This window comes from Carassius auratus, chromosome 15 (genome assembly GCF_003368295.1).
Source record: "Carassius auratus strain Wakin chromosome 15, ASM336829v1, whole genome shotgun sequence".
Classification (NCBI taxonomy): Eukaryota; Metazoa; Chordata; class Actinopteri; order Cypriniformes; family Cyprinidae; genus Carassius; species Carassius auratus.
The window spans coordinates 13,140,343-13,155,134 of NC_039257.1; the positions used below are offsets into that span (position 1 = coordinate 13,140,343).

At 41.4% G+C, this 14,792-nt stretch overlaps 1 protein-coding gene across 7 annotated transcripts in view; it reads left to right on the forward strand.

Annotated features, from left to right (window-relative positions):
- LOC113115162 (protein turtle homolog B-like) overlaps positions 1 to 14,792 on the forward strand; it is an 81,014-nt gene that overhangs the window by 25,629 nt on the left and 40,593 nt on the right. For all 7 annotated transcript variants that reach the window (XR_003293837.1, XM_026282508.1, XM_026282510.1 and 4 more), the window contains exon 3: positions 10,635 to 10,781. Coding sequence is in view for 6 of the 7 variants with exons in the window: in XM_026282508.1 (XP_026138293.1) it covers positions 10,635 to 10,781 (147 nt within the window). In the remaining variant the exon portion in view is untranslated. The remainder of the gene's footprint in view (positions 1 to 10,634; positions 10,782 to 14,792) is intronic.

Here is a 14,792-nt window from a genome sequence, read left to right on the forward strand (position 1 = left end):
AGGGCATGCTAGTGTGTGCCAGGTCCAGTCACGTTTCAACTGTCACTTCCGGGACTTGATCGTGCCTCGCCGGGGCTTCCTCGGGGCCAACGGGCAGGGTTTTTTGGCCCGATGAAAGCCTTGGGCCGAAGCGGGCCAGCTGGGGCTAGAGGATTAGTTATGAACAAAGCCGGAGTTACTCCGCGACTGGAGAGGGTCAGCATCTCGCAGCATTTCAGAAAGATAACAGCTATAACACCAGCATTAAAAACTTTTAAAAATAAGTTGAGCTCAAAACTCACCTTCAGTCATCAGCGAGTGTTTGAAATAATTTTAATTTCATCCGATGTGGATTATAATCACTATAAAAGGCAGAAATATTTATAAGCGATGCAAAAGACTATACACGCTAGGTAGTAAAGTTACCATAGTAAACTGTGACCGCTTGAAGAAAGCAGATGTCAGCCTCTTATTCTCTATCACAATCGTGTAGTAACATATTTTATCAGTCATAAGTCTCATCTCGAGAGTTTAGTTCCACTCAGCCTATGTCATGAAAATATAATAATGGTTTTTGTTTGGGAGCTTTTATAAAAATAGAGAAATTATCATTAATTCTAAATGTGATGTATGTGACTGCAAATAAACAGAAACAGTCTCGACTGAATAACCAGGCTATTTTCATAATGCTTAAGCGTAAATAAAATAGAAATACACTTATTTCTGTGTGACTAATTTTCAATACTGATAAATAAATTCATTATGCTCAGTGTATCACTTATAGTAAAACATTGATGCTTTTGAATTTAAATATTTAACAAAAGCATGCAAACAAAAGGCTGCTGTTATCGTGTTTGTTTTGTGTTTGCGCATGTTCCAGTGATTTATTATTTATTATTTTTCTGATAACTTCTCTTAGTTGGTGAAATGATGGGGTTGCATGATGTTGTTCCTGAAAGGCATGTAAAGGGTGAGTTTTAGTGAAGCGCAGTGGAGCTTCTGGCTCGACAGTGGAAATGCAGCGGTATTAGCCCCACCCGGCCCGTTTAAAGCACTGGCAAGCACTGGCCTGACAGTGGAAAAGCGGCTAATATTATTAATGAGAGGTTTAAAGCTCAAAAAAGGCCAGGAAAGAACTGACTTGTGCTTCACATCTTTATATTGCAATTTGCCATTAAATCCTCTTCAACCATAAAATAAATAATTGATTTTAGTAAGGGAGAAAAAGTGGGAAGTGAATTAACAATCATTCTACTGTTTAGTTGTGGCCTCATTACATTTTAAATTACATATGAGATCTAATGTTCAGTTCCAGGCTTCCCATCGGTGTGACTGTATATCATTGTCTCCTGTGGGTACTACAGCATTGCAATGGCAGCTCATTTCGTATTGTTCCTTTACGCCACGAGGCTTTAGTCTCACAGTTTGGCTGGACCCACACACAATTACCATTGAACTCCAAAAGGCTATTACTGTAATTCACAATGCAATTTTCTGCAGCAGAATTCCCAAACTCTCTCCCTGTTGTCGACTGCCAGAGCTCCGGGTCTGATTCCCCGACCAATTTAGCATATTAGAGTCCTCATTGTCTTGCAGACGGACAATCTATGCGGCAATCATTGCAGCAGTTTAGATGTGATTTACACAGGCTCTCCTAAAGTGATTCTTAGCTAGAGGCAGATTGCATTCATTCAGGATGGCCTGTTTCAGGCCCCTAAAACACAGTGTACAAATCCATCCCCAGTCATAGCTGGCAAGGGCCTGCATGAGGATTTTGGTAATAAAGCACCTAACGAGTTTGTTAATGAACGGCCCTGTGTGCTTAGAACGCAGAGTGCTGTGAAAACAAATGCGATCTTCTGAGGTGAGTCCTCACAGACTTCTGCTGGTATGAAGCTTGTATATGTATTAACCACTATTAAAAAGTTTGGGATACGTTTTTTTTTTTTATCAAAATGTAGTAAAAACAGTAATTAGTGAAATTATTTATTTTTAATGAATAATTGTTTTATAAATATTTTTTTTTCCTGTGATGGCAAAGCTGAATTTTCAGCATCATTGCAGTCTGCAGTGTCACATGATCCTTCAGAAATCATTCCAATATGCTAATTGGCTGCTAAAGAAACATTTCTTATTATTATCAGTGCTGATGACGTTATTATCAATGTTGTTAATATTATTGTTGAAAACTTGAATGATAAATAGAAAGTTCAAAAGAAAATTATTTATTTTAAATAAATATATTTTTTTGTGACTTAATAGATATCTTTACTGTCAATTTTGATCAATTTAAAGGGGTCATAAACTGAGAAACTAAAATTCCCTTGATCTTTTGACGGTTCCATAACACTTTTTCATTAGTCTAAAAACAGCTTATATTGATGGCAGTCTGCCAAAACAAAAGCTTGTGGAATGTTCTACTCTATGATGTAATAGTGTAGCTAAGCACCGCCTCTGGAGAAGAAGATCAATGCCTGCTTTTACATCACTGCCTGTGTAGCCCCGCCCATTGATTCGTGCATGTAGTATTTATGAGAGAGGCGACCATGCAGGTCTATGCAACTAAATTAACAAGATGCTGTGCAGTGCCAAATTGTGAAAAAACAGTATATGCTTTGCCTTTCTTTTGATCCCAGCATTAGGAAAGAATGGATTAACTTTATTTTTAATGAAGATCCAGACTGCGTCAGTAAGAACTCAGTCCTTTGTTCACTTAATTTTACCACAGGTTAGTTTACAAACAAGGCACAGTTTGATGCGAGACTTTCAGAAAGTTTGAAACTAAAAGACGATGCTGTGTCGACTATATCGGATCAGACAGTAATGTCGCAACACAAGTGTGAGTAACTCTTCAGGAACTCAAGCTGCGTCAAACAACGATTTGGGGAACGCATTTAGCTTGAGCGACTCTGAATTTCATAGAAGAGCGTGACGTCACGGGCGGGGTGATGTTTTGTGCATGTCATTCTGTCTTGTCAGTCTTATTTATTGTTGTTTGTCACTATAAGCTCCTCAAAGAGTAAGCAGTAGTCAAAGAGCAAAGCTAAGATGAGACATCTGAAAGGTGAATCCAGATCGTGTTTCAGATTGTCTGTTCATCACGAGTGGGAATACACGGCCTGTGATCAAGGCATGCTGTTTCGAATCTTGAGGGAGCCAACTGCCTGCACTGGTACAAGGTAGTGTGCACGCTTCAATCCTGGAGGACTCTCTCGAGGGGGAGTCTTCGCCAGCATTCCTCGCGGTGTTGGTCCCGCTTTCGCCGAGGAGGAGCGGCGCCTGAACTCGCTGGGTTCGCAGCTAAGATCTGCTGGAGGGTATGAAGACGGGCGCGTCCCTATCTCCTACCTCACCCGCCAGATCTGCCCGATCTCCAGGTGCGGAAGCCCGAGTGCTTCGGACCTTCCCCCGAGTGATGGCCGTGATGCACCGCCTTTTTTTCTCCGAGGAAATTGAAACGGAGGGCGTCGATGAGCTCGCAGTTGCACAAACATAAGCTTCATAAACATCAATTGCACAGACAAACAGTTATACAAGCATCAGTTTCACAAGCATATTATGCCTAACGAGCAGCATTGATGAGGAGCGCAGCTCACGCAGTCAGCTCTCGGGAAAAAAATAAGGGGGCTGACTGTGCTTCTCACATATCTAAGGACGGGGCGAAGACGGTTCTGCCTATCTCCACCCATATTCCCTAGATTTAGGGTTCATTCTCGAGGTTCGGAAGCACGTGCAGTGGTACCATCCCCCTCTGTGAACTCGCAGCTGCAGCTACTTATCTCCGAGGATATTAATATTGTTTCTATGACTAAGCGGCTGGCGTGTTGCCGAGGCAATGCGCGTATTACATAATTTTTCAGTTTTGATGTAAATCTTACCAAGACCAGACCGTCTTTACTCGTCTGATTGGTTAACTGCATTAATTCTGAGGAATTAAATTTAGTATCTATCTGACTATGAGAAGTTAGATATGAATTATACCAACAAGGCAGACCGTGTTTACTCATCTGATTGTTTGTTTGCATTAAATTCTGAGGAAAATAATGACATCTATCTCACTCTGAGAATTATATATACTGGAGAGACTGCTGGGCGGGAGCAGCCCTCTCAGTCTATAGTCAGAGCATTGCCGCCCGCGCTCCCCCTGCGTTTGGACCGGAGGCTGAAGCAACGCTCTGAACCAGGGTTTTTCCCAGCCTAAGGCGGATCTGAGGGCCATACTTCAGGCTGTGAGGCCCTCGGTTAAGAAGTCCTGACACGTTTAGGTCACAACTGCAGAGGGCGTCCCCTACTGGGGTAGAGTGGCGTACACCGCATTACACAGTGCCCGTCTCGCCTCAGCGTCCTCTTGGGGCCGGTCTGCCAACCTCCGCCAGTGTTCCAGGGTGCAGCGGTCCCCAGCGAGCATCGTTCCCTTTGGGGGCCTCTTACACCAGAGGTCAGTCTCGAGAGACTGATTCCCTTAGAAGATTATTTAGCAGAGTGGAAACTACTGCCAAATGCATCTCAATGGGTCCTGCACACAGTAGAAAAAGCTAAAGTATTCAGTTCGGCTCTGCACCGCCGATATTCAACGCGGTCATTCCGATGATAGTCGGCCCCAGGCAGGGTCTGGTTATGGAACAGGAAGTGAAAACCCTATTAGAGAAGGAGGCCATCGAGGTGGTCCCTCCTCAAGACAGGGAGTCCAGGTTCTACAGCCAGTATTTCACAGTTCCAAAGAAGGATGGGGGGGGTTGCGTCCGATAATAGACTTGAGGGTCTTAAATCGTTCAGTTATGAGATTGAAGTTCAAAATGCTCATGATCAAGCATGTTGTAGCTCAGATCAGGTCCGAGGACTGGTCTGTCACAATATATCTCAAAGATGCATACTTCCACATATCCATCCTTCCACAACACAGGAAGTTTCCGAGGTACACTTTTGGGGGTGAAGCCTACCAATATCGAGTACTTCCCCTCGGCCTTGCACTCTCACCCCGCACATTCACAAAATGTGTAGACGCGGCTCTGGTTCCCCTGAACATGCAGGGCATCTGCATTCTCAACTATTGGTTAATTTTAGCTCAGTCAGAGCAGGTTGCGGCTCGGCATCGAGATGTCGTCCTCGCACATATGGGGGAGCTGGGTTTGAGACGTCCTACATGATACCTCTTGGCCTGCTGTAAATGAGACCCTTACAGTGGTGGCTCAAGACCAAGGGATTTTCCCCGAGGGGCAATCCACTTCAAAATATCAAGGTCACTCGGCGCTGCCTCCATGCCTTAGACACGTGGAAGAAACCTTAGTTCTTGAATCAGGGCCTGGTGCTGGGAGCTCCTTGTCACCGTGTAATACTAGCGACGGATGCATCCATCACTGGCTGGGGTGCAGTCATGAGTGCCCACCCTGCCCGTCGTCTGTGGAGCGGTCGCCATCTGACATGGCATATCAATTGTCTAGAAATGCTAGCAGTTTATCATGCACTGAAGCACTTTCTCCCAGACCTAAGGGGTCACCATGTGTTGGTGCACACTGACAACACATCAGTGGTCTCTTACATCAACCACCAGGGAGGTATGCATTCGCGCCCCTTGTACTAGCTGGCACACTAGATCCTTGTGTGGTCCCAGAGCAAACTCCTCTCGTTAAGAGCAGTATATATTCCTGGGAAACTACATGTGGGAGCAGACATACTGTCGAGGCAGGGGCCGAGGCCTGGGGAATGAAGGGTTCACCCCGAGCTAGTGAAGCAGTTATGGACAGTTTTTGGCAGGGCTCAAGTAGACCTTTTTGCAACCTTTGGTTCCCTCTAGTTCATCCAGCTCCTCTGGGACTGGACACTATGGTACAGACCTGGCTGAGGCTGCGTCTGTATGCCTTTCCCCCTATTGCTCTGCTCCCGGGAGTTCTGGCGAGAGTACACCGGGACGGGGTCCATCTGTTATTAGTGGCCTCGTTCTGGCTGGGCCGAGCATGGTTCGCTGACCTGGTCTCGCTCCTCAATGACTCTCCATGGGAGATACCGATCAGGAAAAACCTACTCTCACAGGCGCAGGGTACAATAATTCACCCTCACCCAGAGTTGTGGAAGCTGTGGTGTGGCCCCCTCCTCCAATCCAGAGATCCTTCAACAAGGAAACTGTATGCCTTGAGGTGGAAACTCTTCAACTCATGGTGCAGAGACAGCCAGCTAGACCCAGCAAACTGCACAGTTCTGGAGTTCCTACGGGCCAAGCTCTCTGCAGGGTTGACCCACTCCACGTTGAAGGTTTACGTGGTAGCCATTGTGGCCTACCACGCTCTTCTCGATAGCCAGTCTTTGGGAAGACACCCCTTAGTTACACATTTCCTCCACGGATTGCTGAGACTGAGACCTCCAGTACGGTCCCGTGTTCCACCCTGGGACTTGGGTGTGGTGTTAGAGGCTCTCTGCAAATCTCCTTTCAAACTGATTCAAGATATCTTGCAGATATCTGACTCTTAAAACCGCCTTTCTGTTGGCCATTACCTCTCTGAGGAGAGTAGGAGATTTGCAGGCCCTCTCAGTGGCCCCTACCTATCTTGATTTTGCACCTGGAATGACAAAAGTGTTCATATACCCTTGAGCGGGATATGTTCCTATGGTGCCCTCTATCACACCACAACCTGTAGTGCTGCAGGCCTTCTGTCCTCCTCCCTTTCGGGAGCCCGACCAAGAGAAGCTAAATTGTGTGTGTCAAGCTCGAGCGCTGGATGCATACGTCCACAGAGCTGCCCTGTGGAGAAAAACGGACCAATTGCTTGTATGCTTGTACCCCAAGAGGGGTTTCCTGCTTCTAAGCAGACCGTTAGGTGTTGGATAGTTGAGACTATCAACGCCACTTTGAGTCCTCTGGTCGTCCCTCGCTGTTGGGAGCCAAGGCTCAGTCTACACGGGGTATGGTGGCCTCCAAGGCCTTTCTAGCAGGTGTGTGCATGCTGGCCATCTGCAATGCTGCCGGGTGGTCCACGCCTCCTACTTTTGCAAGATTCTATGGCTTAGACATGCCAGTCAATCCAGGCACTTCAGTCCTTTTGTCCTAAGCTGTGCTCTACGGATACAAACTAGGCAGGGGTTTGGTAGTCTGGCAGCTTTGGTACTCTTTCCCCAGAGCGTTGTTCGACGCAGCTCGAGTTCCTGAAGAGGAACGTCTCCAGGTTATGTATGTAAACCTAGTTCCTCGAGGGAACGAGACTCTGTGTCTCGAGGCCATACCCCCGGCACCCCTGCCGGTGCTTGCTGGTACTCGAAGCTGAAGCCAGCTGCGCGGCTCGTGCCTTTATAGCTTCTTGGTCACTTACATCACCCCGCCCGTGATGTCACACTCTTCTATAAGACAGATTGGATATGATATTCAGAGTCGCTCATGCTTAACGTGTTCCCCAAAGCGTTGTTCGATGTAGCGTCTCGTTCCCTCGAGGAAATAGGGTTACACTAGGATTTCTTTTCAAGAAACACTATTCTGGTTTAATGTTACTAAACAGTACATTACATTAAGGGTGCCATAGAATGCATTGATACAGTATTTTAAATTTTTCTCTGATGTTCTCAGGGCGTGTATGGAAAGTTTTATCTCAAAATACCACACATAATTTTTTATAGCTTCTTGAAATTGTCACTTTTAGGGTATTACTGACCTCACACATTGCTTCCAAACGAAATTTTTAACTACCACATTCCTATTCAAAATCTTTCTGGTAGCACGTGAAGACAGCATTAGTGACAATGGTAGCTTTAGCAACATTAGCCTTACAGTGAGCCAAGAAGCTTTTTTGGAAAACAAAATATGTGGTGTAATGCTAACTTAGTCTGGAGTCTGGACGTTTGATCAAGAAGCGTTGGTATCGATCCCTCTTTCAGAAGCAATCTTTGCACAACTACAGTGCTGAACTGAGCCTCATTTTTCTGAGGCAGTCATGTCTGGTGTAAAATGCTTACGCAAATGTATGGGTCTTTTCTGGGGGTTTTTTTCAGGGACATTTCCTTCGAAAACGAAATGTTACCACTGTGTATTCAGCGGTCTATGGAGACTCCTATATTCGTTGGTGCATCCCAACACACAACACTTTTAATGGCTCTTTGGTGTTGACATTGTACCTCCAGCAGCTACAGCTTGAGAACAGTAATGGCGGACCGCAGCTTGTCACTCAGGGCTGTGTATATGCTAATACGGCAGAGAGCGTCACAAATGGGTGGTACGTTCACCGACTGTGTAATCATAGTCTGGAACTGCTTGTGTAGAGAGACTGTTTATGATTTTTTGGAATTATAAAACAATTATAAAACAAAACACTGCTGCAACACGACCATGTTCAAAAACCTTATAAAAGTGATTTTTGCATTTTATGACACCTTTAATATTTGATTACATGTGTTACGTACTAAAACACTAAAATACAAATAAAAACAAGAAGTGTTTAAAATGACAAAATGCAGTTACTGATTAGTTATACCATTAGTTGAAAATTTTAAGTTAAAATACACTGACATAGAACATGTTAAAACGTGTTCAAATACACTGGCAGTTGATGCAATCCTTTTAGCAGTGGCTTCGAGAACGTCTTTTATTTGCTGTAACATTCAGTGTGAAGATGCTCTCTAACTTTGATGCCAATGCCCGATTCCATCAGTACTTTATCACCCCGCACAAAAATAGCTGTGATTTTGAAGGCCTTATTTTTTTACTCCAAGACCGCAGCCTCCTCTGCCCTGTGCTGTATTGATTTTCTGCTCTGGAAACCTGCTGTTTCCTCTCTCAGGTGCAGCTGTGATCCCAGGGCTATGATATCTAGTGCTCACTTCACAGCAGTATGAAGTATGAAGGCCAGCTGGAGTCTGAGATGCTCACGGTGAACGTTCGAAAACATTAAATCCCAGCTAAAGTCTTCAAAAATGCAAATGGGATACTGTATTTTGATAGTGACCAGCTCTGGAATGGCTTAGATCAGTCAGAAAGATGCTTGACTGCTCAAATTTCTCTCACTTTCTGTGACTATTTGTATTGTCGGTGTTGCTAAGCCTCTTAGTACAGAACGTGTAACACTCAGATGTGAGCTGTGATACTTTGTTCTTTTCAAGTGCAGCACACATTTCATCCGATAGTGTAGGAGGGCTGAAATCAAGGGAAGATTGCTTTGCTTGTAATGTTATACATTGCTCCACTCTCTGGCTTGCTGCGTATCGTTTAATCATTTTGTGAACTGTGAAACTGTCACTGGTGAAACCTTAAAAATACAAAGTTTCTGTATGAAATAAATAAATAAATATGAAATGAATTGAGAGTAAAGAAATGCATAAATAAATATTTAAATAATTGTATTTATTTTGCATAGACTTTAAGCTATGTAACATTCATGGAGTTACTATTTTAACATTCAGTGGGCGTTTTTTTTCTTCTTCTCTCTCTCTTTATATGTTGGAGTGATTAACTGTAATCATAATGGCAATACTGGGCTTTATTTCATGGAGATAGCAACTAATAATAATCTCCACCAACCAATATTACACAGACAGCTAATTAAAACATAAATTTCCTGTTTCAGCAGAGCGCAGTATGCAGTGACAGCATAGTAAGAATCATTTTAAACAAGGCAGATTAAACTGTAGACCCTGAAATTCATCTATCTTGTTTGTTAACGTCAGTGCATTTGTTACATTGTCATTTACTGGTGCCGCTGTCTGTCATATCAGTTTTTTTGGATGCAACATTCTTCACATTAGCACTATGTGTGACACATTGCAATGAGCCTTTTTCATGCAACACGAGAATGAACTTAAAATGATTTTACTTAAATTGTCACTTCGAATTGATAGTCTATGCAAGAATAGTTTCATGTACTATTTATACGTAAATTCTCCTCATGGTTTAATAAATGATTTTTTTTCTGTTGATGCTGCTTTGTATTTATTTCCTCTTTTAATTTAAAGTATTTGTACTTACTTACAAAGCATCACTACAGCTATGCTAGTGTTATTTCAGTACAAATGTACTATACAGTATATTATATTTTTTCTTAATATTTTTAGATACTATTTATTTGAACACTTAATTTTAATTTTATTTCAAATGTTTCTTAATTTTATTATTTTATTATTATTTTACTATTGAATTGTTCATATAATATTTGTTTATATCATATTTTACTATATCATTTAATTGTTCAATTGTTCAGTTCAATTCAATTGTTGTTGTTATTGTATTTTGTATAAATGCAAATTACTATTTCTGTTTAATTATGCTTATTTCAGTTTTATTCAAGTTTAGTTTTTATTTATTTCTAGTTCCAGTTTATTTAAAATGTTTTAGCTTAAACTTGTTTCAGTTAGTTGCCAAACCAACATTCCTAATAATAATAATAATAATAATAATAATAATAATAATAATAATAATAATAATAATAAGTGTTTTAATTAATTAATTTAATTAACGAATAATTACTTTTAAATAACAACAATAACTCTGCATGCAAAAAAAGGTTCTCGCACAAATACATTTGTCTGATTCACAGAGACATGCAAACATAAATGTGTTCATACTATATGAGATATAAACTGTGTGTGTGTGCATGCTAAGTGAACGTGAGCTTGTCTTTGACTGCAGTCAGTCCATTGCCGCAGTCCCACTCTGCTCTCCTTTTTTTCCTGTGTGTTTTCAGGTAGAGCCAGTCTGCATGGCAAGGCGTCTCTGCAGATCGACCAGGTGCGCTCAGAAGACCAGGGCTGGTACGAATGCAGGGTCCTCATGCTGGAGCAACAATACGACACCTTCCACAACGGCAGCTGGGTTCACCTCACAGTCAACGGTGTGAACCTCGCCACTCTCACCACACTAGTACTGTCAAAGACACGCCTATCTATCTATCTATCTATCTATCTATCTATCTATCTATCTATCTATCTATCTATCTATCTATCTATCTATCTATCTATCCATCTATCCATCTATCCATCTATCTATCTATCTATCTATCTATCTATCTATCACCAGTTCTATTCTGTCGTTCCATCAATCTCAAGTTTGTGCATAAGGCTTTGCTTATGTCTGCATATGTTAATGTATGTAATCTACTCAGTTTCTCTTGAGACTCTGTAACACTGCAGGATGGACCGACGTGCATTTCTCCTCGATTCTCTCTCTCTTTCAGTGTGCTCTCTTCCCCATCCCCTCGTTTTTAATGAATGTCTGCTTTTGGGGGTGGAGTAGGACTAATCGCGACTTGATTTCATATTCATTTCTAATATCAGCAGTAAATCAGAGCTGTGAGGAGTGGAGGAGGATGTGTCTCTTACCACTCATGACTGGCTGCTGCTGTGACTAATATGTGTGGTAGACCCAACAAAAAACAGTCTTCATGCTCTTGTTACAGAAATGAGCAATGTACTCCCTCGCGGTCTAGGTCTGCTGCCATTGTTTCCCTCAGAAAACATTATTGCAGTCTCCCTTGTTAGAGCCAATATTTTCTTTTCTTGTCATATACTGGGCAATAATTTTTCATTATAATGTTAATTATTTAATCCATGTCTGTAATCTTTAAGGTCATAGTTAACTCCTAAATGTTGACACATTTCTAGGAGAATGAACAAAAATACTGATTCTACTCATCCTGCACTACACAGATGTTTATCCAATCAAATTCACTCCAATCCCTTCTGAAACAGACTAGAAAGTAGCAAATTCGAGTTCATGGCTGTGACGTTCTGTAACAAAACCCTGGCTGTTTGTAGAAATAAAAAGGGGCCATTATTTGATATGCCTTGCCAAAACTTCCTAAATTCAATATTATGAGCCTTTGGGTATGGGCCAGCATTCAAAAGAAACCCATCGGCCTGCTCTGAGATCTGCATGCCCTTATGTCTAATAAACAGAGTAACATTTCACCATGCAGAAGAGCCCTTATCATTTCCATTACACTAATGGAGATGTCTTCCATGGTGCCAAACTACAGAGGCAAATTTGGGGTAGCTCAAGGCTTTGGTCATGTCATGTTCCTCCCTTTCATTCCATTTGAACATCACATTTTGCCTGATTTATTATTTATGGGCATGGTTCAGCGCCGCTGGAAATATATTATCTCCTCCACGGTGAGTGTTTGCATTTTATTAGATGATGAATTTAATACGATCCATTAAGACAATATGTAAACTATCATGATTCACAGCTAAGTAATCATTGCCTGGGGGTCAATATCCAAAAGGCCGCATATTAATAGTTTCGCAACACCACTGTAGGCTTAAATCAAGTGCTGACACAGCAGATTAATTCCAATACTAGAGTCTTTTTGTATTTGGCTGCACTACATACTGATTCTCACTGTACATCACCTTACATGTATGAGCTGCAGAGGAATTAAAGATAATTATGGTCATCATTAAGGAACCACAGTCTCTTCTCATGGAGGTGAGAAATCGTTAGCGTGTGTTGGTATGTTGGTGATGGTTATTTTATATACTTTTAATGTGAAAGTTTTTTAATATGACCCCAAATAGAATGTTTTTCAGGATATAAAGGCAGCTGTATATTTCCATGTATAAATACATTTAATTAATACAAGATAATGTGGCAAATATTATCTATATTTGACACATTTTTCTTTCTTTGTTTTTAATTTTTTTTTTCTACAAAAAAACATATATATATATATATATATATATATATATATATATATATATATATATATATATATATATATAAAAATAAAACCCAAACCATTATTATAAATTATCTTACCTGCTGCACTGTCTGCTGCTTTCTCGTCGTCAGACCAATAGCACTTATTTCACTGGTGAATTTGTGTTTGAGGCCACAAATGTTACAAAGCTGTCATTAAGTTGAAGTTATCACACAGTCCTCGCTCAAGCCGCTCACTCGCTCTGTTTCATTACAGAAACAGAATTACATTACAATTACATTACTTTCATTACAGTGTGCTCCTTAGGACTGGAAGCTCCCTCTGCTGTCCATAAGGTGCCTCTGCGCACCAGCCATTTCAAACCCAGCCTCCAGTATTTGGGCCACGCCTCCTAATTTGCATACACTCCCCAATCCTCAATCCTAAATGGCTAAATGATTAAATGCCCAATCCTAAATACCAAATTCCCAATCCTAAATCCCCAAATGCCCAATCCTAAATCCTAAATGGCTAAATGACCAAATGCCCAACCCTAAATAGAAAATGCCCAATCCTAAATACAAATGCCCTATCCTAAATACCAAATGCCCAATCCTAAATACCAAATTAATTTTCGACTTGGACTTTAAGTTTCAAATTTAAATTTTTAGTTTTGGTTTAAGACTTTTAGTTTTAGACTTTTAGTTTATAATTTGACCCAAAAATCCCTCCATAGTAGTTTTGTTTTGCAATTCCCGTTCCTGTTTTTGTTTTGATGTATCGTTTTGTTTTGCACAGTGTACAATTTTTTAGTGTCAAATTTGGTGAATTTTATCTTGTGTTTTGTTTTTTCTTGCTTCGTCTTTTTAATTTATTTTTTCGTTTGGTTTTCGTTTTGTTTTTTGGCTTACTTTTGTTTTTTCTTTTGTTTAACTTTTGTTTTGTTTTCTTTTGTTTTTCACTAAACTTTTCCACAGACCCCCAGCACTCTTTTGCACCCCTAACCTGTTTTTACTTTGCAAGAAATAGTTATACCAGCCCAAACAGATGTTTCCTTTAGTACAGTTTGAAGTAAACCAAACAAGTTAGGAAGAGAGCATTACATAGTCACTGCTATAAAAAGTCATATATATGGCAATGAGTACATGTTTGCTGCAGTAAAGTACATAGTTTGGTTATTTTGTATCTCTGCATACAGTTATGCTGATTATTCATTGTGAATTGAGGCAGCACCTGATATTTATTTGGCTGCTGTCAGACGTTGAGTTGTCATCCACAGGAACGGTATAATTAGCACAGCGCTGTCAGCTCTCTGTAAGCACAGGCTATTTGTATATTTAACATATGCCTGTGAGTTGAGACTCATGCATATTCCAAACTTTAAACAATGATACCAGCAAGGGTAACAGTCTGCTGCACCTTGCATCCATGTTGAAAGTCCACAGCCGTTTGCTTGCAGAAATCCCTGTGACTTATTTGGAAAGTGCACAGTAGCCATTTCTCCATTTCAGAGCTGCGGCGGGAGAGCAAGCAAGTGAGAGGTACAAGAGAAGGGTGTATTATTGCATGCGGGGTGCGTGTTTGTGTATGTGTGTGTTTTTGGCCCAGGGTGAATGAGTTCAGTGTCTGGCTCGTCTTTTTTCAGCCGGAGAAATGTCACCTGTGCAGCTGTGGCGGGTGGCGCTTGTGCGAACATCTGTGAGGGTTTATTTCACGGCTTCCTATTTCCTCTTTACTGCCGCAGCGGCCATTCATGCCCTCCCTCGTTTGCATTCACGGTCAGTTCGGCAGTTCACTCAGTCACGTCCCCTCACATGCACACACACTCCTGGCCCTTAGGTGCTTTCTCAAATGTCAATATCAGGGATTGTGGTGTGAGATGGTGTGTGGTTTTTATATGTCGTCAGGACGTTTTCCGATAAAGCGCATATAACAGCCTTTTGGCTAAATGGCTCATGGTCGGATTTGCAAGCAATGCAGCTTTGAATCTAAACGACATAATGCCTGCTTAAAATTCACTACATTGCTTTGATTGCGGACTTGTGAGTGACCTGCAGTCATGGTAGTCTTTGACTGAAATGAAAAAGATATATGTAGATATTGCTCCTCCCAATACATTTTGCCATTAGTTTTTTTATGGGATGTAACCATTTTATGACTTTTAATAAGTATGCTTTAAAGACGATCCTCTAAGGAGTAGTCCAT